This window comes from Pseudophryne corroboree, chromosome 5, assembly GCF_028390025.1.
Source record: "Pseudophryne corroboree isolate aPseCor3 chromosome 5, aPseCor3.hap2, whole genome shotgun sequence".
Taxonomy (NCBI): Eukaryota; Metazoa; Chordata; class Amphibia; order Anura; family Myobatrachidae; genus Pseudophryne; species Pseudophryne corroboree.
Window position 1 is genome coordinate 121,225,338 of NC_086448.1, and position 20,454 is coordinate 121,245,791.

The window sequence follows — 20,454 nt, forward strand, 5'->3', positions numbered from 1 at the left end:
CATCTTTGCCAACATACTGGCAATTTCAGAGCTGTGCGTATCTCAGCTGTTTCTCTGGGTCCTTAACATAAGTATTTTTGGGTAGCAACTAAGTGGCAACAATGCATGTGCACATGAGAGAACAGTGTTGTGGGTGGTTACGGCATACTCAGGGCTGCCCAGAGTGTCCACGTCACTGGGTACTGAGGGGGTGTGGCCAAATCTGTTGTTTTCTCGACTCTGTCTCCGTTAGCAGCTGAGCTGACCCAGGCCCCCGCAGGGAACCTCCAACAAGCATGGGCCCAGCCAGGGAAGGACTGGGGCTCTTAAGCTGCCCTGGCAGTCTATTCTTCATGCGTGACGGGGGGGGAGGGTGTTCATAATCACGTGGGTATGGCCTGATAGCACCCCCCCCCATCTCCCTGTATGCGGGGTGGCATAGCTGAGCACTGTGAAGCTGAGCTTCTTGGCTAGCCCCTGTCTGTGTGCCGTGCAGAGCTGCTCAGCCACGCTTTTAGGCCGGACTTGCCTATCAGGCAATTGACCCTTCTGGCATTTTCCAGAGCTGCCAGATGGCCAGTCCTGCCCAGGTAATTAGAACTCCCTCCTCCCCCTCTAATGCTCTCTTGGTCATGTTGCCAGCGATACTTTACGTTCTTCCATTCTGAGTCGGGTGCACAGTGAATACCAATTCTGATCTCTTGCACCCAGTATAGCACAAGTGTGAGAGCTTATGTCAGGGATGTTGGCTGCTCTTGTGAATGGAGTAATAGCACAGTTTGGCATGGGTGTATAGTCGCATTAGCATTCCACTCACATTCTATTTGCTGCGAGTGTCCACAGTTGCATTTGCATTACTGTATGTGCGACTCAGAGTCAGCCTCATAACATACAATTACACGTATAAATTTCCTTTCATGTCACATGTGCAACTTTAGTAGTAGTGTCGTTATTATATGATAGTCACAATATATTATATGTGATAAATATGAGATAAGATAAATGTGTGAACGGTTTCGGATCTTGCTATACGCAGGCAATCTTGCACATACGAAAACCAGGGCACGAATAAATTCACAATCGTGGTCAGCGCAGAAGACGTCCAGCAACAACAAGGTAATCACAGCATCATGTGATAAACTAAGTCACTTGCCGCAAATCATTGATAGCCTCATATAACAACATTCTGGGTTCTGTAGTTTTATTTTATTTCTATCAAGCTGGGTATCTTAATGTTATACAAATCTTGTTACTTCTGTGAGCTAAACACATTCCTACATGTCCGCTGCCAGTCAGTTTGGCTTTGCTGTGTGGCTCAATAGAAACCTTTCTGTCCTAAACCTCATATAGTCTGAGGATTGTCCGTAACCTTAAGCCATAACATCTTAACACTTAACTATAATAAATAAAGACACGGAGACTTGGATTTGGCAGAAAATGTTAGCTATTTATTTAAATGAACCATTAACTGATGAATAATTAAACTAAAGTATGGTGGCCAGAAAGAACGGCTAAAACAACCCTATCCCATGAACAAAAACCTATCTTATAAAACTGACGTAAGCCTTCCAACAAACAATAGGTATCCGCTCAACCTCCATCTTGACTATCCACCCGTGAAGGCGATGAGGCTGCCCCCCGTGAAGGTGGTCCAGCAGATGTAATACCAGTCAACAAAGGAGAGCGCACCTAAAAACCAACCACCAAACGACCTCCAATCAACTCCTTTAATACAACAAAAGTTAACTTGCCGTTCTTTCCCGCCAACAGCGAAGTTCTGCTCAACAGCAACTACGCTCCGCCACCATACCCCTAACCCAAAGAACCAACCACCGAAAACAGATCCTCAAGGAAAATACAAAGTCCCTGCCTAGTCAAATTAACCCCATCCGGTCTAAACAAGTAGAAGAACCGAAACTTGATCCGCTGGTGCCCCACCACAGCACCGCCAAGAGCCACCACAAACTTAGCAACTGCGGAATTGACCTTCCGCCGAGAGGCATCGATTGCCCTACAGTCCGCAACTCCACGCCAACACAACCGCGGCACTATACAGGACCAGATAAGTCTACAGCCCGGCCAAGCACCCACAATCACCTGTAAGTCATGAACAATGGCCAATCTAAGATTCACTGCCTTCCTCTTACCCAGGTCATTGCCACTTAAATGAATCACCAACAATTTGGGCAGCCCAAAATGCTTAACCTGCTCCAAAAGGTTAACCTTCAGATCCTGCCACATCATCCCCCTAACTCCTATCCACCTCACGTTATCCGACCCAACAAAGCCAGGAGCCCCCTCCGAAGCCACCAACTCGGCTGCCCAAAAACCATAGGAGTGACCAATCACCCAAACACTAAACTCAACCTCTCGCCAACCTATAAAGGAAAAAACAAAACAAACAATCGTGAATACACAAAGTAAAGAAAAAAAAAACCCAGACCAGAACAGGAACCAACTACTAGACTGCCAAAAAGAAAAATTGAATAGAGGACTATGAATTTCCTCTCGGACAAGCTTCAGGCCAATCGAAGCAACAAAAAGAAACAGAAGGAAAACTCAAAATAAGAAAAAGGGAAATTGGGGGGAGGTTTGTTAGGGAGTGGAGGAGGGGGAGGGTATGGGGTCACACAGAATAACTCGGCTGGAGGTGAAACGTAAAAACCTGCTGAGTAACTTGTAATTAGATGTCAATTAGCCAAATTGAATGAATTAAGCCAAATCAGTTCATCAGTTCAGGCAAAAAATTGCAAAGCACTCCAGAGCCCCACTGCCAGCAGTGGCGAGTAGCTAGCCATCCGAGTAGGGAGGACCGGGGAGACAAACAATACAAACAAACAAACCGAACCGAAACGTATAAACAGTAAACAAAGAAAATGTTAGTAGAACAAACAACTCGCTCACGCAACAACAGGCCAAATGTAACGCTTATAAGCCGCCGACTTCCAGCGGCCCAAAGCCTTAATTTCGTCCACGGCGCGCCCTGCAGATGCTGCGGAAGTGGCGGCCCCAATTCTAAATGAATGCGAACCAAAATCCCGATGGGGAGAGGCCCAAACTGGACAGGCAGCGCCGCATCATCCAAGTAAATTGGTATTTCGTCACTGGCAACCCATCATAGTGCAGAAGCCAAGACCCTTCTAACAAGGGCCTGACCTCCGCATACCGATTAGCCAATGCCACCGGACAACAGTCCCCATTACCTGAAGGTGCCAAAGTAATCCAATGACCTCTACCCATCTGATCAGTTTGGAGCGGCGCAGCCTGCACAGAACGGACCCCACACCCACGACAACATCCGCGCACCGCATAATGGCATCCGACTTTTTAGAAGCCGCAACCAACTCAGAGACCCTAAATGCTCCATGGAAAGCCATGGAAAAAGCAAACTGAAAAAAAAGCGTTTCAAAATGGGAAGAAAGCAGGGACGCATCGATAGTGCGCCGACTATCAGGAGGCACCGGCGCCGAGCGCACCCATCCTTTTAGCGCCTTCGTCAGCACGAAACTCTTCATAAAATCCGGAACACCCTTCAACTTTGAATAAAAGGATATCCCAGCGAGATATCGAGACACCATGGCTCTCGATCTACCCGTTACGAAGAGTTGCCAAACGAAGTCCAGAAACAATCTCTGACCCCTCTTACCTCTAGGCCCTTGGTCACGGGAAAAGTCTTCCCATTCCTTCCAGGCCTGACGGTATCCCGTGAGAGTGGATGGAGCCAAAGATAGCTCGGCTAGCCATTTTAATCCGCCATGATGACCTGCCAAACATAAGAAGGGCAGGGCAAACCCGCTGAATCAGCCTCCAGGGCCAATAAACGGAACCTATCCCACTGCTCCCTGGACAATGCATCGGCGATCCCATTATCAACCCCGGGGACGTGCTGAGCCCGAAACAGAATATTACATCGCATACAAGTCAGCACGAGCCGCGACAACACCCGGAGGACCCGCAGGGCCTTAGCCCTTTGGTTGTTAACAGCGTGCACGACCCCTAAATTATCGCAGCGAAAAAGAATACTGTTATCGCGAAGGCGCTCCCCCCAAACCTCCAAGGCCACCATGATGGGAAAGAGCTCCAGCAACAACAGGTCGCTGGTCAGCCCCTCCCGTGACCAAGACTCGGGCCATGAAGCCGCGCACCAAGCCCCGTCTAGATAACAACCGAACCCCGACGAGCCCACCGCGGCCGTGTACAACTGCAAGTCGAAATTGTCAACGAGCGGGGCCATCCAGATCAGCACACCATTGAAGTCCGACATAAACGAAACCCACACAGAGAGGTCTCTCCTAATATCAGCCGAGAAACTGACAAAATGGTGCGGCCTGGACACCCCAGCCGTGGACCGCTCCACCTTCCGACAAAAAACTCTGCCAATGGGAATCACCCGACAGGCAAAGTTCAACAGCCCCAGGAGGTATTGAGCCTCCCGCAACGTCACCTTACGCCGCTCCAAGCACCGCGCTATGGACTCCTGAAGCTTCGCAACCTTGTCCCGAGGCAGCCGGCAAGCCCCTGCAACAGTATCGATCTCGATACCCAAAAAGGACAAACAAGAGAGAGGCCCCTCCGTCTTGTCCTCGGCCACAGGTACCCCAAAATGCCCCAACAAGGCACGCAGCAAAAACAACAGGAAACCACAGCGAGGAGAATGCGCGGGCCCCATACACAAAAAGTAATGCGCAATCCCGCTACCTCCGCAAGAAAACTCCACACACCAATGTAAAAAGGTGCTGAACTTTTCGAAAAAGGCACATGAAACGGAGCACCCCATAGGCAGACACTTGTCTACAAAGTATTCCTCCCCGATGCGGAAACCCATGAATCGAAACGACTCCGGGTGCAAAGGGAGCAAGCTAAAGGCAGATTCAACATCAAGCTTAGCCATGAGGGCCCCAGGGCCGCAGCCCCGTACCATGCCAAGAGCATCCTTTAAAGACTGATAAACCACTGAACAACACTCCGGTGGAATTGCATCGTTAACCGAGGACCCTGATTGATCAGACAAATGCTAAATGAGCCGGAACTTACCCGGGGCCTTTTTGGGCACGGCCCCTACCGGGGAAATAATCAAATCCTCCACAGGCGGCAGCGCAAAGGGGCCCGCCATTCTCCCCAGGCGAACCTCCTGTTCGACCTTTTCCCGAAGTACGTCGGGGAAATCCCGAGCAGACTGCAGGTTACTGGTGGCCCGAACTAAAACTTCCCCCTCCACGACAATTGAAAACCCGACGCAAAACCATCTTGCAGAAATTTAGCGTCGTCCCTGTTTGGGTACCACCCCAACCATTTGAGCAAGGCTCCCAAACGAACCGGGGTCGGCGCCCTAACTAGCGGCAACCCCCCCCAGTTGGTTTTCCGGCCGCGCCTCCGGCCGCCTTAGCTCCCGGCCGCCCTGCACGAAAGCAATTGGACGCCGGGTGGGATCCATTACATCGCAAGCAAAGGTGTTGAAAATGACACCGTTGACTGAGGGGGCACGCGGAATTGTTGAACATGAAGCACTTCCCCTTTGCCGGCGCCTGCTGCGCAGAACGGGCCGCGCTCCAAGGGCGGCGCGGCGCAGCCTCAAAGGCGGGCCGTGACTGATTTGCCACCGCGGTCTGAGCCACGGACGCCACTTTAGCCACCATTTTCATATCCTGCGCCCGTGTGACGCGAAGCCATACCTCCACATCTTTGCACCCGAAGTCAATGATGTGGAGGCAATCGTGCTTCTGACGGAACTGCTTATCATAATGCAGCCACGTATCGTCCTTAGACTGATGCTGCTTATCATGTACGAGGTGAATGTACCTGATGACGTTGATGTGCTCATCAGGGCGATCCTCCAAGTAGCACGCCGCGAACATGCAGAAACCCGCCAACCAATTGTCATACGAGCGAAAGGCCTCCGCCCCAATACCGCCCTTCATAAGCGCTTCCTTACCTTCCCTCTTGGTGTCCTCCTTCAACGTGAAAAGGTCGACGTATTTCCCCCGCCTAATCTTCTTCCTGCAACTCTCACGCAACCCCGCAACACCGCCGTGTAATCGCAGCGAACCACACCCGGCAAACTACGCCGCCTCCGTTCCCTACGGGAACTACTACTACTCTTCCTAGACCGCTTATCCAGGTGCCGCGCCTCACGCCGCGCGTACTTGCAAGCCCTCTTCTTAGCCTTCGTAGCGCTACTAGCTGCCGACTGCAACGAAGAAGAAGAAGAGGAAGAAGATCTACTGGACCTACTGCCGGAAGAGGAAGAAGACGACCCACGTGATACAGCAACTGTATCGGTGTCCCACTCACCGGTTGGCCCACTTCCTGAAGGCGAAACGTCCGCCACGACCGGCTCCTCTTCCCGATCGTCACCCGCATCCGAATCTGAAAAAGAAGGGAAAGCCGCCACGGGTGCCGAAGCCCCTCCGGCGGGGATGAAAGCAGACACCCCTGCGGGCGACAGGGCAGCGCCACCCAGCAAAGCAGCAGCGGAGCCCATAGCGCAACACGCCTGGAGAAACTGCGTCATGGCGGGGCCAGAAGCCACAGGGAGAACGGCCGCGTCGACCGAAGAGGGAGCCACGGAAACGCCACCCGGGGACAAAGCCGACAAAAACGGCGCAAACGCCGCCGTCATTGCTGACATTGCCGCCGCAACGGCAGAGGGATCCGGAGCCGCAGCCCCAACAGTCCACCAGCTCCCCGAGTCCGCAGCAGGGACGGCCCTCTTATTGCCACCACGCCGTCCTGGTCGGCCCTGCATGGGACCAGCGCCAGACGGCCTCCGCATACCCGCATTCTCCTGTGATGCACCAGCCGCCCCTTCACTGCCCTGGCCCCATCCACCGGTAGAACTGGATGGCCACCGTTCCCAGACCGCACCTCCCCTCTCTGGCCCTGCACTGCGACAATAGAAGAATCCGGGGAGCCCCGCCCACTGGAGCGAGGAGAGCTCCCAGGAAGCACGAGTGCCAGCCGCGTACGCGCGTCCCAGACCCGCCACGGCCGGAGAGGGATTCCCGCCAGCGGGCACCCCCGCTGGCTCCCCCGCCGACCGCCCCATCTCGTCCTCCGCTGCCCAGCGCCCTGCCCCTCTCTATCCGCCGCTGCGCCGGGAGAATCAGCGTGGTAGCGGACGCACGCGCCGCTGCGCCCGCTGGTGGGCACCCGCAGCAGCGCCAGGAGACTGACCCTCAGCCTTGAGTGCAGCGCTCAGGCCCGGGGCACGAGACGGAGAGGGGGCAGCAGTAGAATATTGTGCAGGGGCACCAGAGGAGCGACGGGGAAGGGACATGGCGGCCAGTACTAATTAACCAGGAGGTAATGGGCAACAGAGAGGGGACACAGTGTGGGCACAATATAAAGTGCACCCAGGCCAGGCAAAGTGAATAATACAGCAATAAGGGGCAAGAAGCACAAAACACAGGAGAAAGGGGGGGGGTGAAGAGAAGAGCACTCACCCCTACCACGATTACAGCAGAAGAGGCTGACCCAGCCCCTTTACAAGGCTTAAAAACCCTTTCCACCTACCCCCAACGTTCATTCCTATTGTCTAACAAGAAACTCCAATAATGCCTTACCGTCCTGCCCCCCAGACTAGCTGAGGTTTAACCCACTCCTCTCCTATTCTGTCAATTCGTTCTCCTTATCATATGTACTTTTTAGGTAAATATTATATTATATGATGGAAACCATAAATTTCCCAGCTTCTGTGAATAACACAAATGAGGCTCGCCCTTTTATTAGTAAAATGAACGTGGTACTGTATGTCATTATCACACATTACACTTGGTAACAGAACTGTATGCGTACAGAGTGCATTGTAAAATGTAAAAGACCGTTTTCATAGAAGAGTTTCATTGTCACTTTACATGTATTTGTATAATCCCAGCAGGGAGATTTTGGAGACGCCCGTCATCCCAGAGAGACCACCAATATGAAAACACAAACAGTGGCTTCGTATTTTAGGGTACGTGTTCTGTTGATTTTTTTTTACTATTTTGTGGCCTGGACGATATATATGAGAATGGTGCATATGAAATCACTAGGAACCTCTGAAATCACTGAGGTACTTCATAACCAATGCTCACTGGTTTCTAATGAGACTGCAATATGGTGACAAGCACGCCTTAAATATACTGGGTTAATTAGACATACAGTGTCTGATACAGACGCATCTTTATATTAATTCCACTCCAAAGCATTTCCCGGGCTGCGATAGGCAGATAGCTGGCTTCCCATCGTCGTCAGCCCAAGCAGGCTTCTTTGGACTGCAGCTGATGTGGCATCTGTGAACTGTACATTGGGCTCAATTCAGACCTGCCTGCTGCTGTGCGTTTTTGAAGTGGGCGATTACTCAGTGAGTTGCGAACAGATTTGCAGCTGTCCGCTGACTGAGGGACATTTTTGCACGGCGTACACGTGCGATCGAACACTTGCACAGGGCGAATTTACACTCCCCGCTTGGGCAGCGTCTATCTGATCGCAGGACAGCAAAATTAGCAGCACTGCGATCAAGTCTGAATCACCCCCATAGTTCAGGTGCCAAAACCCAAGCGGAGGCAGGGACATGGCAGCGGAGACGCGGCAGCATCACCAGCCGCAGCCCTCCTAATCCACCAAGGTAGGAGCCACCGCTGTATGTAAGTGCTCTGTTCCATTAGGAAAGAAGATATATACTGTAGACTATGTGCCAGCTTCAATTAGCCACGAGGTTCCACCGGAACCCCTTGTGCTAATACTGTAATAATTGGGTTATCTGGGCAGGAAAATCTTGCTTGTTTTTATTAGAGATGAGCGGGTTCGGTTTCTTTGAATCCGAACCCGCACGAACTTCACTTTTTTTTTCACGGGTCCGAGCGACTCGGATCTTCCCGCCTTGCTCGGTTAACCCGAGCGCGCCCGAACGTCATCATGACGCTGTCGGATTCTCGCGAGACTCGGATTCTATATAAGGAGCCGCGCGTCGCCGCCATTTTCACACGTGCATTGAGATTGATAGGGAGAGGACGTGGCTGGCGTCCTCTCCATTTAGATTAGATTTAGAAGAGAGAGAGAGAGAGAGATTGCTGTGATACTGTAGATTAGAAGAGAGTGCAGACAGAGTTTAGTGACTGACGACCACAGTGACCAGTGACCACCAGAGACAGTGCAGTTGTTTGTTTTATTTAATATATCCGTTCTCTGCCTGAAAAAAACGATACACAGTCACACAGTGACTCAGTCTGTGTGCACTGCTCAGCCCAGTGTGCTGCACATCAATGTATTGTATATAAAGCTTATAATTGTGGGGGAGACTGGGGAGCACTGCAGGTTGTTATAGCAGGAGCCAGGAGTACATGATAAATAATATTATATTAAAATTAAACAGTGCACACTTTTGCTGCAGGAGTGCCACTGCCAGTGTGACTAGTGGTGACCAGTGCCTGACCACCAGTATATTAGTAGTATTGTATACTATCTCTTTATCAACCAGTCTATATTAGCAGCAGACACAGTACAGTGCGGTAGTTCACGGCTGTGGCTACCTCTGTGTCGGCACTCGGCAGGCAGTCCGTCCATCCATAATTGTATTATAATATATACCACCTAACCGTGGTTTTTTTTTCATTCTTTATACCGTCGTCATACTAGTTGTTACGAGTATACTACTATCTCTTTATCAACCAGTGTACAGTGCGGTAGTTCACGGCTGTGGCTACCTCTGTGTCGGCACTCGGCAGGCAGTCCGTCCAACCATAATTGTATTATATACCACCTAACCGTGGTTTTTTTTTCATTCTTTATACCGTCGTCATACTAGTTGTTACGAGTATACTACTATCTCTTTATCAACCAGTGTACAGTGCGGTAGTTCACGGCTGTGGCTACCTCTGTGTCGGCACTCGGCAGGCAGTCCGTCCATCCATAATTGTATTATAATATATACCACCTAACCGTGGTTTTTTTTTCATTCTTTATACCGTCGTCATACTAGTTGTTACGAGTATACTACTATCTCTTTATCAACCAGTGTACAGTGCGGTAGTTCACGGCTGTGGCTACCTCTGTGTCGGCACTCGGCAGGCAGTCCGTCCATCCATAATTGTATTATAATATATACCACCTAACCGTGGTTTTTTTTTCATTCTTTATACCGTCGTCATACTAGTTGTTACGAGTATACTACTATCTCTTTATCAACCAGTGTGCAGTGCGGTAGTTCACGGCTGTGGCTACCTCTGTGTCGGCACTCGGCAGGCAGTCCGTCCAACCATAATTGTATTATATACCACCTAACCGTGGTTTTTTTTTCATTCTTTATACCGTCGTCATACTAGTTGTTACGAGTATACTACTATCTCTTTATCAACCAGTGTACAGTGCGGTAGTTCACGGCTGTGGCTACCTCTGTGTCGGCACTCGGCAGGCAGTCCGTCCATCCATAATTGTATTATATACCACCTAACCGTGGTTTTTTTATACCACCTAACCGTGGCAGTCCGTCCATAATTGTATACTAGTATCCAATCCATCCATCTCCATTGTTTACCTGAGGTGCCTTTTAGTTCTGCCTATAAAATATGGAGAACAAAAAAGTTGAGGTTCCAAAATTAGGGAAAGATCAAGATCCACTTCCACCTCGTGCTGAAGCTGCTGCCACTAGTCATGGCCGAGACGATGAAATGCCAGCAACGTCGTCTGCCAAGGCCGATGCCCAATGTCATAGTACAGAGCATGTCAAATCCAAAACACCAAATATCAGTAAAAAGCCTCTTTTTTTCTTTGCGTCGTGCTGTTTGGGGAGGGTTTTTTGGAAGGGACATCCTGCGTGACACTGCAGTGCCACTCCTAGATGGGCCCGGTGTTTGTGTCGGCCACTAGGGTCGCTAATCTTACTCACACAGCTACCTCATTGCGCCTCTTTTTTTCTTTGCGTCATGTGCTGTTTGGGGAGGGTTTTTTGGAAGGGACATCCTGCGTGACACTGCAGTGCCACTCCTAGATGTGCCCGGTGTTTGTGTCGGCCACTAGGGTCGCTAATCTTACTCACACAGCTACCTCATTGCGCCTCTTTTTTTCTTTGCGTCATGTGCTGTTTGGGGAGGGTTTTTTGGAAGGGACATCCTGCGTGACACTGCAGTGCCACTCCTAGATGTGCCCGGTGTTTGTGTCGGCCACTAGGGTCGCTAATCTTACTCACACAGTCAGCTACCTCATTGCGCCTCTTTTTTTCTTTGCGTCATGTGCTGTTTGGGGAGGGTTTTTTGGAAGGGCCATCCTGCGTGACACTGCAGTGCCACTCCTAGATGGGCCCGGTGTTTGTGTCGGCCACTAGGGCCGCTAATCTTACTCACACAGCTACCTCATTGCGCCTCTTTTTTTCTTTGCGTCATGTGCTGTTTGGGGAGGGTTTTTTGGAAGGGACATCCTGCGTGACACTGCAGTGCCACTCCTAGATGGGCCCGGTGTTTGTGTCGGCCACTAGGGTCGCTTATCTTACTCACACAGCGACCTCGGTGCAAATTTTAGGACTAAAAATAATATTGTGAGGTGTGAGGTATTCAGAATAGACTGAAAATGAGTGTAAATTATGGTTTTTGAGGTTAGTAATACTTTGGGATCAAAATGACCCCCAAATTCTATGATTTAAGCTGTTTTTTAGTGTTTTTGGAAAAAAACACCCGAATCCAAAACACACCCGAATCCGACAAAAATAATTCGGTGAGGTTTTGCCAAAACGCGTTCGAACCCAAAACACGGCCGCGGAACCGAGCCCAAAACCAAAACACAAAACCCGAAAAATTTCAGGCGCTCATCTCTAGTTTTTATCTGCATCTCATGGATGTGCCAGCAAAGACCAAGTAAGAGTTTACTACTGTATCCTGTTATGTCCCCCTCAGAATTTTGACCATGGGGGGTCATTCAGACCTGTTCGCTCGCTAGGGGTTTTTGTAGTCCTGCGTTCACATAGTCGCCACCCGTAGGGGAGTATATTTTCGCTTTGCGAACACATGTGTGCGAACGCATGTGTATCAGAGCTGTACAAACAGATTTTGTGCAGTCTCTGAGTAGCCCAGGACTTACTCAGCTGCTGCGAACACTTCAGCCTGTCCGGGACTGGAATTGACGTCAGACACCCACCCTGCAAATGCTTGGACACGCCTGCGTTTTTCCAGACACTCCCAGAAAATGGTCAGTTGCCACCCACAAACGGCTTCTTCCTGTCAATCTCCTTGCGAATGCCCGTGCGAACGGATCCTTCGCACAAACCCATCGCTGAGCGGCGATCCACTTTGTACCTGTGCGACGTGCCTGTGCATTGCGGTGCATACGCATATGCAGTTTAGACCTGATCGTCCAATGTACGAAAACGCAGCCTAGCGATCAGGTCTGAATTAGGCCCCTTGTGCTTAATGGAATCTTTCCCTATAGCTTATCAGAGATAGAAAACATTGATTTCTTGAGCTTCGTAGATAAGGAACCATGCAGCCGAAACGTTTTATGTAGCTGTGACAAGAACACTGGGATAGTGTTTGAGGGCAGGTATGTTTGTCCCAGGTTCTTGTCTTACATGTATTAGAAAAATGAAAACTTCTAGAATATGTTTTGTTTTGTTAGAACCTTTTCAGTTTGTTGGAAAAACTGGGTAAGGGCCCTGAAAGAGAGATGGGGCAAGTTCCAGACATTGGGCCCAGTTCGGGTCTTTGGCCTCACAGAAGGCTAATCAGGCTTTCAGCTGTGTAAGAGTGTTATAGAGCTGCTGGCCTGATTAGGGTGTGCAGACTGCTTGGGAAGACTGCAGGATCTCTGTGAGAGAAACACGCTTCCTGATACTAGTGAGCTATACAGTGTTTACTGGAGAACTCTGTGTTTTTGTTTAGTGATAGTTAGGAACATCTTGTGTTTAGTTAGTGCCGGACAGGCAAGGTATTTTCTTTTGGTGTTTGTTTTATTTTCCGTATAATAAAACTGGCTGGGGCCAGTTGTACCAGAAACTGGACTTGTGTGGTTCCTCAGCTGCTGCGTGCTGCCATTTTACCCCAGGAAACGGCACCTTGTACCCTGACCGTGTTACAGTAGCATATGTGATAAGGTCTGTTTTTAATCATATTTGTGTACACTATACACTGTTACATACCTCCCAACTGTCTTCTCTTGAGGAGCGGGACACTCGCGCGGCTTTGCCGCGCGCTCCCGAAAAGGGGGTGTGGCCTATGAAAAGGGGCGTGGCTTCGTGGGAGGACCCGCGATCGCGAGCCATGCCCCCATTTTCGTCACTGAGGGGGCATGCCCAGCGCTCTGTGAGCCGCTGGCATGCCCCCTCTCCCTCTGACTCCACTGAATAGACGCTGTGCGCATGCGCACAGCGTCTATTCACCGCTGCTCTGCTAAGCAGAACAGCGATTGACAGAGCCTCCCAACTGACCCCCCCCCCTCCCCACCGCGGGACACTGTGGCCCGCGGGTGGGACAGCGGGACAGTCCCCAAAAAACGGGACTGTCCCGCGAAAATCGGGACAGTTGGGAGGTATGCTATTATAGAAATTAATGACCAATATTGCTGTTAAAGGGACACTTCCACTTATTATAAATAAATATTAATAAATACATTGAGTATAAAATGTGTTAATTCACTCTCTACTGTGAATTCGTAATTTATTGTTTAGATTTTATTTCTTGAGGCTACTTCCATAGTAAACTACCCCCCAAGGTAGAAAGTCTACTGTATTAGAGATGTGTGCAGGTTCCCATCTTTTGGTTCTAATCTATTATGAATGCCAAATTGATTTCTCATAAATATTTAAAATGCCCGCTCTAATATATATTGCAAAAGCCTGCACCTCTTATTACCATATCCCATGAATGTGCGCTATACATCGCAAAACACTGCATCCCATAAGAGAAAACAATACACCCACACATTATCTGAGTTAAAAAGCTCATTGATGTATATATTTGTTATTAAAAGGATATGGATTCAATATATATTACAAAGTACAGTATATCTATAGTTACATGATTACAACTCCCACAGTAAGCAGTTAATACATACAGTTGCATACAGTTACATGCCAGCATACAATACCATTATCCTTAAGTTATATAAATTCGTCTTTCCATATCACTCTCTCTCTCTCTGTAAAGTAATGCTGGGACTCCATCTTCCTCTGAGACCAAAACAGGAACTGCCTTCCTGTGTGATCAGCAATGTGTTATCTAGTTTGGGGGAGGGGACTCTCTCTCATTCATGATGAGTCACTAGTCTCTTTGTATATGCTGAACAGGTTCAGCCTTGGGGACGTCCAAAGGGGCTGGCCTGAGCTTCCTGTCCACTGTCCTAATAAGAGTGATTTTTTTAGCTTTCATACATGTAATCATAATTATCCGCTGCAATGTCCCACAACTTCACAACAAGCATCAAATGAATCTACACATCAATCTGGTTGCTTCAATAGTAAACATGACCGGTCTATCTGGTTTCGTTCAAATAATACACATACATGACATTACTTCATTATATATAATTTTAAATCATCATGATGTCTGGCGCTTGATATTATTATAATTATGTACTGTATGAGATAAGTGTCGAATCCATTTCTGTGGCATGTCTGTGAAAATGCGTGCGTTACCATATATTGCTGTGCTCGCTGTGCGTATTTGCAAGTATAGCGACTCATAATGTGTGTAGTTTTTATGTTCTCTTTATGTAATATTTTGGACTTCGACAGTATCATTGTGTTTTGGTTACAGTAAAACCACACAAGTGTTTTACTTCAGATTCGGATTTTGATTTTGACCATACGATAAAAATTGATAACAACAGCTAAAATCATGTGATTTTTGCAATCTCAAACTCCAAATTTAAATCTAAAATCAGAATTCCGAATTGCAGGAAGATTCCAATCGGGACTCGGTTTAGATCTGATTCTTCGCAGGATCTGGACCACGTTTTGGTTTGGTTCGGATCCACGAATTTGCATGTATTCAGATTTCTGGAGAACCGAACCGCACATCTCTCTACCTTCTATACATCTATCTGCACAGCATGAAGTCTTGCTATAGATCATTTTATGATAATTGAGGAGGTACAGTAGGGTCGATTCCTAGAGCAATTCAATGCATGGGGAATTCATGTGTAGTGACATCTCTTATTGGCGCCCTCTCCAATCACGGTTACTCCCATAGTAGTTCCTGTATTACATGAAGATTGGTATCCATACAATGTCCATTTAATAATGCATTGGCTCCCTCTGCCACCTTGGCACTCCTAAAACAAATGGTCACTTGTGGGTTTTTGTGGGGTCCCCTGCACTCTTCCTAAACCCTGCAGTTACCAGCTCTGGCATCGTTGCTGGTGTAGAACCTAGTGAGATACAGACCAGACAGGCATCTTGAGAGTCTTGAAAGTTGACACATTGCCTAAGTAACAGTTTCCAGTAAACTGATTGGCTGCACTGTTATGCAAATTATTTCAGACAGAAATGCGGTCTCCTAGCATTGGTGTGTTTTCCTTATGGGGTTTCTCATGATCACATTTTATTGTAAAATCCCTTCGAGATGTATAATGCCATGCTGTAACATGCTGTAGCACTGTACAGGAAAATCCTGCATCTATGAATATATGTAGATATAAAACCCCAATTTAATTGAAACTGTAACTTACAAGGTATACTAGTGATGTGCTGTATATTGTTATTTATACAATCCAAAGATTTAAGGCTGGTTACACACTTGCCGATGTCACATTAGATGTGACATCCCGCAAGAACCCCCCCCCCCCCTGCAAAGTGCAAACTATGTAATTCATACACACTGAGCGATATTGTTTGCATCTCGTCAGTGATGGCATGCACCCACATCCAAGTGCATGCCATCTTGTACAATATATTTAGATTTCAAGGTGAAAACTAATGATATTGTACATCGTTAATGACCTGCCGGAGAACGCATCGTTAATGATATAGGGAATACACAGTGGACGATGTAAATGATATATCGTCCGATCTGCCGGATCGGGCGATATATCGGCTGCACATCGGCAAGTGTGTACAGAGCCTAAGACTACTGGAGGTCCAATGATATCTGATTCTTTTTTCATTTGTTGTTCATGTATACTCTACTAACTACATATTTCTGTCTTAGTATTCCTTGATGGACTTATTGTCAAAAATGGTGGCTGGCCAGCCGCATTTTGTACGTTGCATCAAACCAAACAATGATCGCTTGCCCAGTAAATTTGATCGGGAAAAAGTACTAGTGCAACTGAGGTACACCGGTATTCTGGAGACGGCAAGGATTCGCCGGCTTGGGTATTCCCACCGTCTTCTTTTTGCTAACTTTATAAAGCGGTAAGTGCAAGAGCGAGAATATTAGACGCCACCTCAGATCTGAGGCCCCAGAAGTCTGCGGTCACTTATCCTCCTAATTTTACCATTGTTGTTATTGTATTCATTCTAATACAGTTGAACAAAACAAGAGATGCTCTTACATTGGGCTTTATGTAGAGTTGGTTGAGTAGAACAGAGCAATTATTAGTGTATGTGGAGGTAGATGCATCTCAATATGTGGCCAGCTCTGCATCAGTAGTATTTGCATTGATTTACGCCAGGAGAAAACAGTAGATTACAGTATTCGCTTGGCTTGCAGAAGTAACACTAGCATGAAGATGCGGCTTGACACTGATGGTAGCAAATTCTAAAGTCACATTACCCATTTGTAGACAATGTAATACTGTAATCAAGTGTTGTATACATAGATATCGACAGTCTTATTAACAAATTGGAATGTCACATGTACCATGTAAAATACAATTAAATACAAACTAAAAGTACAAACTGAATTCAGTCAACATCCATTGTCATCTTCTAAATCAAATGGGAATATGGGAATATTCTTATCTACTGCACTCCCAATCACAGTAATGATTTTCAATTAGATGGTGGGATGATTCAAGGTTCAATCAGCCAATTAAAAGCAGCCGCTGATTTTCACCATCAGTGTGTATTTTGTGCCAGGGCCAACCATGTCCAAAAATATGCACCACCTGATAGCTGCATAAGCGTCTCTGTCCATGTTTACTGTACCTGGGTTGCATTTGTGTGAATACTGCCTTACTGTACTAAGCTTGCACTTGCCTGTCTCTTCTTGCTCCCATTCCACCTCTCTAAGCAGTGGAAGCCTAAAATGGAAAGGGTTATACAGGTTGAGTATCCCATATCCAAATATTCCGAAATACGGAATATTCCGAAATACGGACTTTTTTGAGTGAGAGTGAGATAGTGAAACCTTTGTTTTTTGATGGTTCAATGTACACAAACTTTGTTTAATACACAAAGTTATTAAAAATATTGTATTAAATGACCTTCAGGCTGTGTGTATAAGGTGTAAATGAAACATAAATGAATTGTGTGACTGTAGACCACACTTTGTTTAACGCACAAAGTTATAAAAAATATTGGCTAAAATGACCTTCAGGCTGTGTGTATAAGGTGTATATGTAACATAAATGCATTCTGTGCTTAGACTTAGGTCCCATCACCATCATATCTCATTATGGTATGCAATTATTCCAAAATATGGAAAAATCCGATATCCAAAATACCTCTGGTCCCAAGCATTTTGGATAAGGGATACTCAACCTGTACATACTGTAGGAACACAAGTTCTTTCTGTAGGTACAGTATATTAAGCAAAATTATCATGCATAGAGCCAACTTTGGGGTAATTCCAAGTTGATCGCAGCAGGAAATTTTTTAGCAGTTGGGCAAAACCATGTGCACTGCAGGGGAGGCAGATATAACATGTGCAGAAAGAGTTAGATTTGGGTCGGTTATTTTATTTCTGTGCAGGGTAAATACTGGCTGCTTTATTTTTACACTGCAAATTAGATTGCAGATTGAACACACCACACCCAAATCTAACTCTCTCTGCACATGTTATATCTGCCTCCCCTGCAGTGCACATGGTTTTGCCCAACTGCTAAAAAATTTCCTGCTGCGATCAACTTGGAATTACCCCCTTTATAAGAGCCCACAGTGTACCCCTATATGTATATAAATGCTCAAAGACAGAGCATTTACTCATGTTCCACTGTACAGTGTGAGGAATTCTTCTAATCTAACATTTGCCATCTGCCACTTGCTTTTACTGTTTTAGGTTTTCATATTGACACTTTTTGGGACTGATTCTAAGTCAGACGGATCTATGTGCACGGATGGACACGCAGATGCAAATATATGCATTGTTGCATATGTCTGTCATATTAAGAGTTAGGTGTAAATTAATTGTATCTGTCTTTACATAAAATTGGGATTTTTTTTATATCAAATTGAGCGCATGGACCCACCCTGACTTGTAGGAGTGCCGTGCGGTGTATATCTAAAGCTGTATGCCTATGGGAAAGTGAAGCCTTGGTGATGGATCTCTTGCATCTAGCATTGGGCCACTTTACAAAAGGTGGTCTGTGTGCAAATCACCACAGGACTCTGAAGAGCTGCAGCAGTGTGACTCTACTAGCTGCAGTCATGCTGAGCAATGGCTGCAGAGGCACTTACTGAATAACAAGTGGATGCCAGTGATGAAACTTCCTGCCCTCTACATTAAAGCAGCACTGCATACATCAACATCCCCCTTTTCAGACATAAAGAAACAGTTGTCTGGGGTGTTTTCTGCAGAGCATCTACCGTGTGAACAGTGCAGTGGGCTGCTGGAACGTGAAGTATAAGGTTGTAATTCATCAGCTGTAGACTTGGACTAAAGGATTTTGTTTGCCACAGGGATTGCAGTGTTTGTTAAAAGCCAGACATTTGTGGTTTCCATGTGAATGGCGACTGCCGCAATTCACAAAACGGGCAGGATGTAATGGCATCCGAGTTTGCTGGAGGTGCGGGATGCCGGCTGAACGTAGATGGCTATTTTAAAGTGGTAGTCATTTACAAGGCATAGTTTTGCCTTGAAAATGACTGTCGCTTTATAAAAGAGTCTGAGTTCAGCCACAATCTTGTATCTCCCACAAACTCAGGTGCCATTATATCCGGCATAATGTGTTAGTTGCTGCACATGTTTCTGAATGTCACTTACATCAGACTCTTTTTTGAACTCTATTGCAATTTTATTTGACTGATCTTACAGTATGCATATGTGTGTAGCAGTGTACAGTGCTAATAACGTTTCACGTAATAAATGAGCATGGGCTACATCATTGTAAGTGCAGCGCACAATCCTGTCCTGGATGAGCTCACTAGCTAATGCACCATAATTACAGCTCCTATGCTAGGAGTTTTAGTCTGGCTTCCCTCTGGATGCTCTCAAAGGAGCTCTACACAACAGGGTGAAAAGAATGTCTGTCCATTATTACATATTTTTTTTACTGGTTAGCATATCTCTTTAAACTTTAATTTATTAGCGTGGCTGCATACTCTTGATCCTCCCCCTCCAAATAGACACATGTGTCAGCACCAGCTAAATTAAGCAAAGTATATGCCTGTACCTGTTTTGGTTTGTCTGAGAGCCTGGCACAGCAGTATATGTGCCATTGCATGTTGAACTTGAGCAGTGCGCCGTAATGGCATCATCGAAAACAAAGTGGATTGAATAGTCAGAGACCTTGTACCATCATTTACAACCCAACTGCTGACACCATGCAAAGTAGCCACAGGTTTTTAGAGGATTGCAGAAGTGTGACTTTACTAGCTGCAGTCATGCTGAACTTCCACAAGTACATTGCAGTGATGCAACTTCCTGTCCTTCAAATTTAAGTTATACAGCATACATCTATAGGACTGGTGCAGGTGCCTAAACTAAGAATGACAGTTGCGCGGGTTGGGTAAAATCTGTGGGCAGCATGGATTCTGCAAGCAGATGGATGTATCCTCACATTCAGTGTCGGACTGGGGCATGTAGGGCCCACTGGGAGAATACAGTGGTAGGGGCCCATGTTTGGGGGGGTGGCCAGTCTCTAGAGGGGGTATGCCCAGATGCCACATTGGTTTTCCTAACCATTTTGCAAGTGTTGATCCCCTAGATAAATATATACAGCAAATACTGTAGTGCATGCATGATAATGTACTAGATTAGTAACCGCACAGTCTGGAACCTGATCCCTAGAGGAGGGGGTGGGGCCCCAGGCAGTAGGGCCCACTGGTGGTTTCCCCTCTACCCCTGTAGGCCAGTCCAACCCTGCTCACATTATAACTACAGAATGTCGCATTAGCATAAGGTAGTAAATCTGGCTTCCGTGGCTGGTCACAAATGCGGCCACTGTGTTTCCTACTCGGAGTCAACCCCATTATGTCTTAAACTATTTTTCTTTGAACTCCGTTGTACAAATTAAAAACTGTTTTCAGTATAATGGACAGCGATTTTGGGAATTTTCTATTTTGGGACCTCTGCTGCCACTCATGGACCACAGTTTTATTAATAAACCCGGTCCCCACAGCTCAGAAGGATGGCAAATACAGAGCCGGCCTTAGGTATAGGCAAACTAGGCAAATGCCTAGGGCATTTGGTA

At 47.0% G+C, this 20,454-nt stretch overlaps 1 protein-coding gene across 3 annotated transcripts in view; it reads left to right on the top strand.

Annotated features, from left to right (window-relative positions):
* MYO3A (myosin IIIA) overlaps positions 1-20,454 on the top strand; it is a 527,514-nt gene that overhangs the window by 368,563 nt on the left and 138,497 nt on the right. For all 3 annotated transcript variants that reach the window (XM_063921638.1, XM_063921639.1, XM_063921641.1), the window contains 3 exons: positions 1,016-1,095; positions 7,853-7,930; positions 16,089-16,294. In XM_063921638.1, coding sequence (XP_063777708.1) covers positions 1,016-1,095; positions 7,853-7,930; positions 16,089-16,294 — 364 coding nt within the window. The remainder of the gene's footprint in view (positions 1-1,015; positions 1,096-7,852; positions 7,931-16,088; positions 16,295-20,454) is intronic.